Source organism: Melospiza melodia, chromosome 15, assembly GCF_035770615.1.
Source record: "Melospiza melodia melodia isolate bMelMel2 chromosome 15, bMelMel2.pri, whole genome shotgun sequence".
Taxonomy (NCBI): domain Eukaryota; kingdom Metazoa; phylum Chordata; class Aves; order Passeriformes; family Passerellidae; genus Melospiza; species Melospiza melodia.
The window spans coordinates 20,327,609-20,340,333 of NC_086208.1; the positions used below are offsets into that span (position 1 = coordinate 20,327,609).

Genomic DNA, 12,725 nt, shown 5'->3' on the forward strand with positions numbered 1-12,725 from the left:
AGGTTGTTCTGCGGCACGGCCGCCATCGCGGCACCGCCCCGCCGCCAGGGGGCGCCCGCCGCAGCCTCCCGCCCGCGCTTCGCATTCGCCGCCAAAACCGCCCCCGGCTCCCCATTGGCCGGAGGCGACGGGACGGAAGTGACGCACGGCTGCGGGGAGCACGGCGGCGGAAATTGAAGTGTTTCCGGAAATGGCGGCACCGCCCTCAGGCCGGGCCCGCTCCCTCCCGGCTCGGACCCGCCTTGGACCCGCCTCAGCCCCGCTCCCTCCCGCCTTGGACCCGCCTTAGCCCCGCTCCCTCCCGGCTCGGACCCGCCTTGGACCCGCCTTAGCCCCGCTCCCTCCCGCCTTGGACCCGCCTCAGCCCCGCTCCCTCCTGCCTTGAACCCGCCTCAGCCCCGCTCCCTCCCGGCTCGGACCCGCCTCAGCCCCGCTCCCTCCCGGCTCGGACCCGCCTCAGCCCCGCTCCCTCCCGCCTTGGACCCGCCTTGGACCCGCCTCAGCCCCGCTCCCTCCCGGCTCGGACCCGCCTCAGCCCCGCTCCCTCCCGCCTTGGACCCGCCTCAGCCCCGCTCCCTCCCGGCTCGGACCCGCCTTAGCCCCGCTCCCTCCCGCCTCGGACCCGCTCGGCGCCCCGCACGGCCTTGGCCCGCGCCGGGAGGCCGGAGCCCCTCAGCCCCCCGCTCAGAGTTCACAGCACAGCGCTCGGGTGACGAGGCAGCTTTATTGTCAGTGAGAGATTTCATTGTGAAACAACATAGACGTGCCCCTGCTCACACGCGGCTTCATTTCCTCAGCACCGAGGTTCTGGGCTCTTCGCTGGTGGGTTAAAGAAAAATCACCCGTTTCTTCTCTATGTGCATCAAAATACCCTGGTTTTTAATACAAAATATAGCAAGCATTTCATCAAAATTGGTAAAAGTGTACAAATCACAGCACTCATTCATCCTTCCTATAAAGAACAGGGAAATTGCCTTCAAGGAAAATTTTAAAATCCCTACAATTTACACCTGGTGATTGCAGGAAAGCCACCCGAGGGGCTGGGGGAACTCTGTGTGGCCTCAATCTGTTCCTGTGGGGTTTCCCTGCACCCAGGCAGGCCCTTCTGCCCCCGGGGTGGATGGAGGCACACCTGGGCACACCTGGGCACGGCAGGAGGAGGGAACCTGGCAGGGACAGGGCAGGCTCAGCTCGGGCTGCTGCTGCAGGAGAACCCGGCTGCTGTGTGTGACAGCCAGGCTGCCTGCAGGTGACACTCCAGCAGGTCACACTCCAGCAGGTCACACTCCAGCAGGTGATACTGCCAGCAGGCAGGCCTGGCACCGGTTCTGCCCCTCTGGTGCCAGCCTCAGCCCTGGAGCACATCAGGCACTGCAGCCCCGTGCCCCGGGCCAGCCTGCCCCTGCTACACCCGAGGAACGGGGTAGGAGGCACAGGCAGCCAGCCCACACATGTTCTTGCCTCGCTCGATAAGGAAATACCTGAAAGAGACAGAAATGGCTGTGAGTGAGCGTTCCCTCCTGTGGCAGGTGAGCGTGGGCAGGCCCTGGCACAGGTGGCCAGAGCTGCTGTGGCTGCCCCTGCTCCCTGGCCAGGCTGGATGGCGTTGGGAGTACCCAGGGCAGTGGCAGGTGTCCCTGCCGTGGCAGGGGTGGCACTGGACAGCCTGTGAGGTCCCTTCCCCCTCAGCTCTCCAGGCAATGCCATCCCCTGCCCCTTACACCCTGAATGAACCAGAATTTGCATCTCACTCCCAAGAATCCCACTTGTGAAGCTGGGATCTCACTCCTGGCACAAGCTGCTCTCACTGGCTGTGTGACCAGCAGGGAGAAGCCATGGAACCAGCGGCTCTGGCAGCCTGGCTGTGCCTTGGGCACTATGGGGAACCAGCGGCTCTGGCAGCCTGGCTGTGCCCTGGGCACCTCAGCAGCTCCACTGGGCCGAGGCTGTGCTGGGCAGGGAGCCCAGGCCAGGCTTGGTGAGCCATGCCACCGCCCAGCCTGGCACCATTGCCCGCGCCCTCCCAGCTGCCAGAGCTCAGTGCAGGGCTCAGGGCGGGCAGGGGCTGAGGCGGTGCCACCCCAGCAGGCAGGGTGCGTGCCCAGCCGCAGGCAGCCTTACCCCTGCATGCCCCACAGGCGGCCCCAGGAGTTCTTGACGATCCAGTAGGGAGTGCCGTCCTCCTCCCCGTAGCCCACGGCCAGCACGGCGTGGTTCACCTTGTCAGGGGTGTGCTCGCAGCGGGGGCTGTGGGGAGACAACACGGGGGCTCTGAGCAGCAGCCTGCAATTGGCCAGGGACTGCTCAGGCAGCAGTGCTGGCCACACTGCACACACAGCTGGGCATGCTGTGTTTTGCATAGGAACAGCAAACTCTTGGGTCTAAATATGTGTTTCCTCTAAATTTTCAACCTTTAAACTTCACTTGCTGAAAGCTGCTGCCTGTGGTGTGAAACAAGACAGCTCATGCTACATGCTCCCATCTCAAGAGCATCTATTTTTAAACATTTTCAAACTGCATCACAGGAAAAGATCAATAATCCACCTCAGATTTTCTTTTTTTTTGATCTGTTAACAGCTGCTCTGTGCTGAAAGCACTGGAGCATCAATTATTCCATGCACTCTGACTTCAAATCCACCTTAGACTGTAAATCCACAGGATAACTGCTGCTGGTGTGTTCCTCTGACCATGTCCCTGCCCTCACAGCTCACACCTGCCCAGGGCTGGCACTGAGCTGTGGCATCACTGGCTCTTGGCCCAGCAAAGCCTCTGGAATCACCACCCGCTCCTCCCTGAGAGCCCCCTGGGGCAGATGCCCCAGGCTCAGCCTCTCCCTCGCACTTTCCCTGCAGTTCTGCGTGACTGAGGGTTCATTACTCCCCAATATTTTTCTGTTTCTCCAAACACACACTTTTCCCTGCTGGGACAGCCCCAGCCCCGTGGGGAGCTGCAGAGTCCCCCAAGCTGCCTGACTCGCTGACCTTCATTCCACCACAACCTGGTCTCCAGGCTGGACAGGTTCCTAGCCTGTAGCCCTCCTCCCTGTGCTGCACCCTCATCCCCTCAGGAACCAGTACATCAAGGCTCTCTTTACTCTTTTTTTCCCTATTTTCTACTTAAAAGAAGTGTGAGAACGCAGTGCAGTGTTCCTGCATGCAGCAGGATAAACAGGGATGCACGTGACTCCAGCCCTACACGCTCCCCTTGCCCTCACCTCACCAAACGAGGGTCACACTCACTTGGAATACACTCCTTTCCTGTAGTGCATGAAGTCACTTGTCACCTCAAAGGCAAAGCTCACTGGGTTGTGCTTCCCCACAGCCTCCACCATGCCATCCTCGTCATACTGCAAGAGAGGATCCGGGGTCATCATCTCATCATCCTCATCATCTCCTGGCTGTGCTGGCCAGGGCACGGGGCATGGATAACCCTGCTGTCCTGCAGGACAAGCAATCCGTTGCTGAGCTGTAACAGGAGAACCGGGACTCTGTGCCAGCCTGGAGGGGCACCCCAGGGAAGCAGGCAGGACCCCAGGGCCTGTGTTTTGGCTCCAGCACCTCCTTGATGCCACTTCCAAAAGGTGTGCAGGACAGCAGGAGTGTGCCCTGCAGCTCTGTCTCTCCAGGAGCACACAGGCTGCAGCTGTGAGCCCAGCACACCTTGGGCACCCCAGGACCTCCCCTTGGCACAGCCCTGGCAGTCTGGAATCTCAGCCCTCGGGGCCTCACCTGTGTGATATTGATCACGTCCTTGACAAAGGCGATGGCTTTCTCAGGCTGGAACTTGCAGGTGCCATTCTGTGGGGACAGAGGTGCTGTGGGGGCTGTGCCAGCCCTGCTGTGCCCCCGCGGTGGTGGCCGGGGCCATGCTGCAGTACCTTGGCCCGGTAGGGGTAGCTGTCCTCCCCCATGAGCCCCTTGTTGTACAGGATGTACTCGAAGGCTTGGCTGGGCAGGCCCCTGCGAGACAACAACAGGGCTCCGTTAGGATGCTAACAGCTAATTAGGATGGTAATGATGAACTCTGTAATGCTGCAGCCTCTGCAGAGCAAAGCCATGACATTCCCCACTGTGCAGCCCAATCCCACCAGCCAGGGAGGGGCAGTGTCTATCCCAGAGCCTCACAAACTCCAGTCTGTGCCGGCAGCATCTCCCTGCCTGGACTGCCTGGCATGGCCATTCTCCAGCTGCCAGATCCCCGGAGAGCACCAGGAGCCCTGAGGGTGTGAGGTCAGCTGCCCACACAGCACTAGCCTCACATACTGAATGAAAGGTGTTTTTTGGTGCCCTCTGCGCAGCCTGGCTGGGGGACATTGAGACACCCACAGCTCCAGCAAGCAGCTGCTCCCTTCCCTGGCCACCTTCCAGAAGCACATCTCAGGAGGGAAGAAAAGAGAGATGATCAGGGAGTGCCGATGTGGAAACGCCTAAGGAGGAGTCACAAGAGAGATAAAAAGCACCAAGAGTGGCTTTGCTCAGCTCTGAGCGTCCATCTAGGACCGCTTATCTCACAGAAAACAGAAGCTGTCAGAAAGCTCTACTCTCTGCCTTCTCTAGCAAGGCCAGGAGGAACTTCCCAAAGAGGAAGTTAAAGTTTCTGTGGGTTCCTCAGGGTGCCAAGAGACGCGCGTGACTCGGGGCAGAACAACAGCCAGAAGTCCCCTTGCTGTCCCAGGGCCCACCAGAGCCCAGCCTCCAGCTGCTGTGTGAAAATACCTCAGATAAAAACCAACAAAAGAGGAACAGCAGAGGTTGGGAAATGCTGGAGATTTAGTGAAACATCCTAACCTCTACAGAGGGTGAAATTAAAACAAGCAACCAAATCCAAAGTTGCTTCCCCTGACACATTGCAGCCGTGGGAAGACAAAAGCCATTCCGTAATGTGGAAGGAGCCTGACACTAGATCTGGAGGAAGGCTGTCCATCACAGGATGTAAGAGCCTCTAATTTTTGCTCTTTCTGACCCTCTGTGACTTACCCACTGCAGCCGTGGTTGTTGAAGGCCTGGGCGCAATCAACCAACTGCTGCTCTGCCTGCAGAGAAGGGTTTTGAGTCAGTGCTTGACAGTTTTGAGTCAGTGATTGTCCCACACCTGTGCTCAGAGTCAGTGACTCAAAAAGCACCTGCACAGCAGGAACTGAGAGCTGGTTTATCTGTGCAGCTGGCTGCAACCACCACCACAGCACTGCCTTACCCCTGGGAGTCCCCTGGAAATGGCTCCATGTCCCAGGGAGGCAGACAAGGAAGACCTGGAGCAGCAGCCTGGGGTGCCCTGGCTGCCAGAGGCATTCCTCCTCACGCCTGCCAGGAATCCATCCCCCCCAGAAGCACTGGCTGAGATCTTTTCCAAAGGTCAGGTTTGTTTGTAACACGCCCAGCCCTTAGTTATTCTGCTAAGCTGTGTAAGCGGCTACTGTCTTTCTAGTTCTTCAGGAATATAAATCCTCCGGGAGCTGAAAAACCAACATTTCCCAATGTGCTGCCTGCAGTGAGGCTGGCAGGCAGGGCCAGGCACAGCTTCTGTCCCCACACCTCTGGCTGCATCCTGCTCCTCAAAGGGCTCTGAGCCAGAACACCTCTCACCAGAGAGAGCAGCTTTCCCGTGGCAATGGCAATAGCAGACTCCAAACAGCCCGTGGTGGAAAAGGTCCAGCAGCTCCCACAGGGACCCTACACGAAGAACAGGAGAGGAACGGCTCCAGGAGGTGCTGCAGGCTCACCAGCCTCCCCAAAACACGGGCAGGGGGGCATGGCAGCAGTGCAGAGCCTCCACTCCGTGCTGGCAGCTGGGCCTGGCCTTCAGCTCAGCCCCAGGCATGGCACAGCTCTGGGGGAGCTCCCCTGGCACAGGCACCCAGCCCTGCTCCTCGGGCATGGCGCCTGCCCGCAGCCTTCAGCCCCCTCTGGCCGTGTCACACACCCCTCACCTGGTTTTTCACGGGTGTCACGAAATTCCCCTTCTTCCTCCAGTCGATGGAGTCGGGATGTGGCCCAGAGCTGCGCAGGAGGTTCCCCTTGGTGGCTGAGCAGTTCTGCAGGTGGGGCAGGAGGGCTGTGGTGTGCCACCAGGCCAGTGGGGCACGACAGCCACCCTGCCCGGGTGACCAGCCCACACACAGGCCACTGCATCAGGGAGCTCTGCCAGCCTGCACCCCTGCCAGCCTGCACCCCTACAGCCCTGGCTGCAGTGCCCCGGCTGCTCAGGGAGCTGCCAGCAGAACAGACAGCTGGGCTGGAGTCAGGGCCGAGGCACTGAAAGCCATGAAGGTGGGGAACAGGGCTCACCTGGCTCTTGCCCTGGTGCTGGGGGCACAGGATGTGACCTGAGCACAGGGGACTGCAGGCAGCACAGCGAGGGATGCTGGCCCTGCAGTGGGTGTGGGTCATGCAGAACCCCCTCATGGGGATGCAGGTCATGCAGAACCCCTCACAGGGGTGCAGATCACTACAGAACCCTCTCATAGGCGCACTGGACCCCCTCCTTCTCTTACCCAGCCAGCATTTACCTGCGGCTCGCTCCACAGGTAGAGCTTTTTGAACTCCGCGAAGGTCAGATCCGAGAACTGGTTGAGGCCCACTAGAGGGAGGAAAAGAGGACACTGCTCAGCGATGGGTGCTGCCCAGGGCCGGCCGCGGCCGGGCGGGCTCGGGGCTCGGGCTCCTACTCTGGAAGCTGTGGTTGCCGGCGTTGTGCTCCTCCACGCGCCGTTTGTTGCCCAGGAAGATGCGCAGCCGCCGCGGGTACTCCTCGGGGCCGTAGCGCCGCTCGTTCTGCGGGGAACCGGCACGTCAGGGCCCCGAACCCGGCCCGGCTCGGCCCGGCCCGGCCCCGAGCTCACCTGCAGCATCCAGGCCTTGAACAGCTGCTCCTCTGCGGGAGAGAACGGGCCCGTCAGCGGCACCGCCACGGCTCTGCCGCACCGGGGGCCGGCCCGAACCGAGCCGAGCCGAGCCGGGCCGGGCCGTGCCAAGCCGCCTCCTGCCCTCCCGGTGCCCCCGTACCTTCGGCCGAGGGCTCCCAGGCGGCGGCGGCGGCCAACAGCGCGGCCGCGCTCAGCAGTGCGGGCCAGCCCATGGCCGAACCGCGCCGGGCCGAACCGGGACGGGCGGGACGCAGCGGAGCCAAACCGCGCCGAGCCGAGCCGAGCGCGGCCGAATTGGGTCGAGCCGCTGCCAGGGGGCGGGACAAGGGGCGGGACATTGGGTGGGCGTGGCACCGGCCCTGGGCGGGGCCCTGGGCGGGGCACCGGCTCTGGGCGTGGCCTGCGGCCCGGCGGGTCCGGCGTTATCCCGCCCGTAAAACTATCACAAACCCCGGTTCACCCTGAGATAGAATAGATTTATTAGCAAGAGGTAATCAGGAAACATATATTTTTACAAAAAAAATGGAAATATCTTTTTTTTTCCCAAACAAGCTGTAAGTTGAAATAGTTTTAGGGCTTGAAAGAGAATTCCCATACCACGAGGTATTGCTTACAGCAAGTGTTGTGTGAGTGGAGCATGCCTGCCACTGCCGGGGAACCGTGTCAGGGACTGTACAATGTAAAAAACCCAGGTACTATTCACAGAATAAGCACTACATTACTATATCCTGCTAGCGGGTGGTTAGCCAGGATTACAGTAGATGTAATAAAAACACTCGTCATCTCTAACTCTACGTCATGGTACTCAGAGTGGGCACAAGGGCACGGATCTACAGCATATCAACAGGAGCCGGATGCAGCGAGGAGAGGAGAGGCGAGGGGATGCTTCCATCTTCCCAGCTTCGGGGGCACCAGGGCAGCAGCCAGGGCCCCCCGTGCCCGGCCAGCACCAGGGCGGCACACACACAGAGGGCAGCTCACACCGAGGGACAACCTTTAATGCGCTCCCTTCTGCCACCTTACAGAGTTGGGATGTAACCGCCAGCACTGCCCGAGGGAGAGCTGCTCTGTGCCGCCCCAGAGCCCCGCGGGGACACGGAGCTCACCTGCCCCAGGGGGACTCGCCTGCCCCAGGTGGACTCCCCTGCCCCGCGGGGACACAGGGACTCACCTGCCCCACAGGTCTCACCTGCCCCACAGGGACCCACCTGCCCGACCACCAGCCCCCCAAGAGGAACAAATGACAAAAGTAACATCATGGAAAAGAGCCCGGGACTCCAGCGAAGTGTCGGCGCGTTAAACCGAGACGGGGCGGGGAATCCTACACGAGCGCGGCGGGGCCGGGCCGGGCCGGGCCGGGGCGGGGGAAGCACGGACGGGGGTCGCTCCCGGGCGCCCGTGGAGCGGGGCTATGTACAGGGGTACAGCGAGAGTCCGGCGGCCGCGCCGCTCACGAAGGCAGCTTGGGCTCTATCCGCAGAGAAGCTTCGTACAGGGACTCCTCGTCCATCACGCCCGACTGGTCCAGCAGGTACTGCGTCACCTGGGGACGGAGCGGGCCGTGAGGGCACAGCCCGACAGCGGGGGCACCAACCCTGCCGCAGGGAGGGTGAGAGCCGCCAGCCCGTCTCGCGGTGGGGCCAGCACGGGCACAGGGGCGGCAGGGACGCTGCTCCCTGCGGAGGGCGTGCTGCCCCCACACCGCTGCTCCTCAGCGGGTCCGGGTGCCCCCCCGAGCACTCCGGGGCTGTCCATCGATGCTGCCCTCTGCAGCAACGTCTCTGCTGCAGCTGCCTGGGGCCCACGGGGGAGCCTGCTGAGCCCCCACAGCCTCCCTCCATCCCCCGATCCCCCCAACAGACTCCAGCAGGGAGCTGCCAGGTTAGAAGGCTTAGATGCTGTGATGGAAGAGGGAGATGAGGGGCAGAGCCTGCCCGAGGCTCTGGGACAGGGCTGTACCTTGGGCTGGTGCTCGATCTTGTAGGAGGTTTGCTGGAACTGGCGGATCTCCCTTATGATGTGTGAGATCTGTACAGGGGTAAAACACAGGAGGCGCTCATGGCTCAGCCATCCCCCAGAGAACCCGTCCCAGGGCCCAGGAGGGCAGGGGCGCCCAGCACAGCACAATGCAGATGCCTTTTGTCCCTTCCAGACACTGGGAACAGCCCCAGGTGTGTGCAGGGGACACGTGTGGCCTCCTGGTGCTGTGCAGGTGGAGGCTGAGGGGACACAGACCTGGCCACAGCCACGTCACCCCAGCCCAGCCCCGGAGCACTCACCATCCTCATTTTGGAGAAATTCACCAGGCCATCCTCAGTGTAGTTGGGGGTGCCCTCTTCGATGAAGGCCAGGTCCGTCAGGTACATGCCCAGGTAGGGGACACACGGGGGGTCACAACTTCAGGAGTGAACCGGAAAGGAATGAGGAGCAAAACTCCCTCACTTTGGAGCTTGGGGCAGGGCAGGGGAGAAGGGGACAGCTCTGCAGCTGTGCAGCAGAGGTGGAAGGATTCTCTCTGATATAGGAGGGCTCTCCCAGGGAAGGCTCCTGGTGTCCTGGGCCTCATCCCCACCAGCACAGCAGGACAGGCAGGAGCCGTGGCTGCGCCCCTCACAAAGCCATGGGATACAGGAGATGGGCTGGGGCAGCTTAGACAGCACAGAGGGTCAGGAAGACCTTTAGAAGCTCCCATGGGCAACCTGGTCTAGTGGAAGGGGGCCCTGCCCACAGAGAGGAATGGAACAGGATGAGCTTTAAGGTCCCTTCCAACCTAAACCATTCTGGGATTTGATGATTCTGTGACAGTGATGGGGAAAATTGTTGTCTGGTGCCTGGCAGTGATTTTCCCCTTGCAGTCCCTTTTATTCCCATCTTTCCCCATGCTGCCCAAAGGAGCAGCTCAGTCCTGGGCATCGCTGCCAGGCACTGTGCTGGCTCCACAGGGCAGCCTTCAGTCAGGCTCTGAGTGATCCTGGGAGCAGAGCTCAGCTCCCCCCGCCCTGCAGGCCCCAGAGCAGCCCTGGGGCAGGAGGAGAAGCACCACTCACTCACTTTTTCAGTGCCTCCCTCAGGTTCTTGAACCTGCCCTCCGACGACACCAGCTTCTGGAGCTTATCAATCAGAGCCTTGGTCTGCAAGAAACCAGAGTGCTGCTGGCAGGGCCCCTGGGAGAACCCCCACGCCCTGTGGCTGGAGGGCAGCCTGCAGAGCCACGGGGGCACTTCCAGCCCACCCCAGCAGCTGTTCCTGCACCTCCGCAGTGCGGCGTGCCCTGGCTGTCACACCTGGCTGCAGGTGAGCAGGCTGTGCACTCACTGCCTCCCCTGCTCCCACCTCTGCCCTCGCCTGTTTTCATTCACAGGTTTCTCATTTTATAGCAAAAACGACTGCTCCTGGCTGCTGGGAGCCCACAGTGGTGCCAGCTCAGAGAGGTTTAACTGCACCTCTGCCTTGCAGCTGGGGACAATGTCTTCTCACAGGTAATTAGTGACGAGACAAGGGGAGAGGAGTTGTGTCAGGAAAGGTTTAGATTTAATACTAGGAAAATTTCGTAATGGCTGCCCAGCCCGGGCACAGCTGCCCCGGGCAGTGGTGGAGTCAGTGGAGGGATTTAACAGCTAGGTGGATGTGGCACTTGGGGCCAGGGGTTAGTGGTGGTCTTGGCAGTGCTGAAGAAACAGCTGGACTTGCACAGTCTCAGAGAGCTTTTCTAACCCAAACAATCCTGTGATTCCATGAATAACCCGACTCCAAGGCAGGCTCTGCCTGTCCACCCACCACCTCCCTCCTGAGAACAACCTGAAACCCCTTTCCCCATTTCCTGACTCCTGCCCCAACGCCCCGCAGCAAGCCCAGCTCCCCGGCGGGGCCGGCCTACCTGCTTGGAGACCTTGAGCCACGTTTTCTTGAGGCGGAAGATGGCACTGCGGTTGAGGGAGGAGGTGATCTCCAGCACGGCGTTGTAGTTGTGCAGGCAGCGGCAGATGTCGGCCACCGCCACCCACTTCTCGATGGCGCTGGCGCGCGCCGCGATGTCCTCGTTGCGGATGATCTCCGAGGCGATCAGGTTGCTGACCTTGGGGAGACACAGCCCCAGCCTGGCCCTCAGCGTGGCTCTGGGCACCCCATCCCAGCCCTCAGCGTGGCTCTGGGCACCCCATCCTGGCCCTCAGCGTGGCTCTGGGCACCCCATCCTGGCCCTCAGCATGGCTCTGGGCACCGCAGCCTTCAGCATGGCTCTGGGCACCCCATCCTGGCCCTCAGCGTGGCTCTGGGCACCCCATCCTGGCCCTCAGCGTGGCTCTGGGCACCCCATCCCAGCCCTCAGCGTGGCTCTGGGCACCCCATCCCAGCCTTCAGCATGGCTCTGGGCACCCCATCCCAGCCCTCAGCGTGGCTCTGGGCACCCCAGCCCGGCCCTCAGCGTGGCTCTGGGCACCCCAGCCCAGCCCTAAGTGTGGCTCTGGGCACCCCAGCCCAGCCCTAAGCGTGGCTCTGGGCACCCCAGCCCGGCCCTCAGCGTGGCTCTGGGCACCCCAGCCCTCAGCATGGCTCTGGGCACCCCAGCCCTCAGCATGGCTCTGGGCACCCCAGCCCAGCCCTCAGCGTGGCTCTGGGCACCCCATCCTGGCCCTAAGCGTGGCTCTGGGCTCCCCAGCCCTCAGCATGGCTCTGGGCACCCCAGCCCAGCCCTCAGCGTGGCTCTGGGCACCCCAGCCCGGCCCTCAGCGTGGCTCTGGGCACCGCAGCCTCACAGCAGGGTGAGATCTCCCCGTGCTGCTGCAGCCCCACCAGCAGCACAGCAGCTGCACCAGGACTGGCTCCCCCTGCACTGGCTGCCCGGGGCCCGTGGGGCACGCAGGGCCCGTGGGGCAGGTGTAGCATTGCGTGTTCAGGCAGGCAGGGCCATGGGGCAGGGACAGCCTGTGGGACAGGCAGGGCCATGGGGCAGGTGACCCTCCCTCACCCAGCCCTGGGCAGGGGGCAGAGCTGCCTCCCCCGTGCCCACCCGCCTGTGCCCTGCAGCTGCACCTACATCATTGAAGTGCTTTGTGTTCTTCATGATGTATGGAGTCCTCTCGTTCTTCTCCAGCTTCATCCAGCCTTGCCCAAAGAATTCCCTGCAAACCACAGTGCTCAGGTCAACTTTCATTCCCCAGTTCTGTGGGATGTCCAAGCCCTGCAAGCTCCACTGCATCCGCACAGGGTGGAGATCCCGGGGTCTGCCCCACACTGCTGGAAAGGAACCATGGATGTGGCTGGAGGTGTGCTGGTTGTGGGAGGGTGTCCCTGAGCCGATTACCTTGGGACATCCCACAAAAGCAGAGAAGCCACAGAGCTCCAAATCTGCCCTTGAGCCAAGGCTGGGCTACTGGCAAAGCCCAGGAAGGCTCTGGACTCTCTGGGGTCAGCCCAGCCAGGCTGCCCATGGCGCCCTCCGTGACCAGAGCCACCTTTCCTGACCCACAGGATCACTCACTCATATGGGATCTTCTTGAAGACCAGGTGGTCCAGCAGCGTCAGCTGTTCTGCGATCTCCAGGGCTGAATGGTTCTCAAAGGGCTCTGCTTTGACCCCCTCGGCCTGTGGGACAGAGAACAGTGGGGCTCAGCAGGCAGGAGAGCAGTGAGGATCCCTCACACCATGGACACAGACCCAGAGCCAAGCCAGGCTGCCAGGCCAAAGGCTTTCCCCAGCAGAGCTGGGCGTGCTGCTCCAGAGGCACCCCAGCCCACACTGTGCTCCTGCCAGCCTCGAGAACCCCGGGGGTTTAATCATGCAGCCTTTGGCTGTCTAATTAGCAAAGCAGCCAGGGATCCCAGCTGGAGCACCGCTGCTCCTGCCCAGGAGGGCAAGGTGGGCC

At 61.9% G+C, this 12,725-nt stretch overlaps 2 protein-coding genes across 3 annotated transcripts in view; both read right to left on the reverse strand.

Annotated features, from left to right (window-relative positions):
- Window positions 1-705: 705 nt before the first annotated feature.
- On the reverse strand, window positions 706-7,074 carry CTSH (cathepsin H). The gene is made up of 12 exons (XM_063170063.1): window positions 7,002-7,074; window positions 6,839-6,870; window positions 6,665-6,770; window positions 6,506-6,576; window positions 5,927-6,031; window positions 5,583-5,669; window positions 4,977-5,032; window positions 3,878-3,959; window positions 3,729-3,797; window positions 3,240-3,346; window positions 2,122-2,247; window positions 706-1,481 (listed from the first exon to the last, which is right to left on the reverse strand). Exons 1-12 carry the CDS (start codon window positions 7,072-7,074, stop codon window positions 1,406-1,408), a joined length of 990 nt encoding a protein of 329 aa, XP_063026133.1. The 3' UTR covers window positions 706-1,405.
- A 243-nt stretch (window positions 7,075-7,317) lies between these two features.
- The window catches only part of RASGRF1 (Ras protein specific guanine nucleotide releasing factor 1), a 28,449-nt gene continuing 23,041 nt past the window's right edge, over window positions 7,318-12,725 (reverse strand). For both annotated transcript variants that reach the window (XM_063170062.1, XM_063170061.1), the window contains exons 21-27: window positions 12,342-12,445; window positions 11,898-11,982; window positions 10,740-10,937; window positions 9,914-9,993; window positions 9,142-9,259; window positions 8,822-8,890; window positions 7,318-8,405 (exon numbers count right to left, since the gene is read on the reverse strand). In XM_063170062.1, the coding sequence (XP_063026132.1) occupies window positions 8,313-8,405; window positions 8,822-8,890; window positions 9,142-9,259; window positions 9,914-9,993; window positions 10,740-10,937; window positions 11,898-11,982; window positions 12,342-12,445 (747 nt within the window). In that variant the 3' untranslated portion in view covers window positions 7,318-8,312. The remainder of the gene's footprint in view (window positions 8,406-8,821; window positions 8,891-9,141; window positions 9,260-9,913; window positions 9,994-10,739; window positions 10,938-11,897; window positions 11,983-12,341; window positions 12,446-12,725) is intronic.

Excerpts from the sequence above, each read along its gene's own strand:
- CTSH (XM_063170063.1), bottom strand. The coding sequence starts at position 7,074 with ATGGGCTGGCCCGCACTGCTGAGCGCGGCCGCGCTGTTGGCCGCCGCC. Across the intron at positions 5,033-5,582 it reads CGGGAAAGCTGCTCTCTCTG|GCAGAGCAGCAGTTGGTTGA; the intron begins GTGAGAGGTGTT and ends CCTTCTCTGCAG. Across the intron at positions 3,960-4,976 it reads AACAACCACGGCTGCAGTGG|GGGCCTGCCCAGCCAAGCCT; the intron begins GTAAGTCACAGA and ends GTTGTCTCGCAG.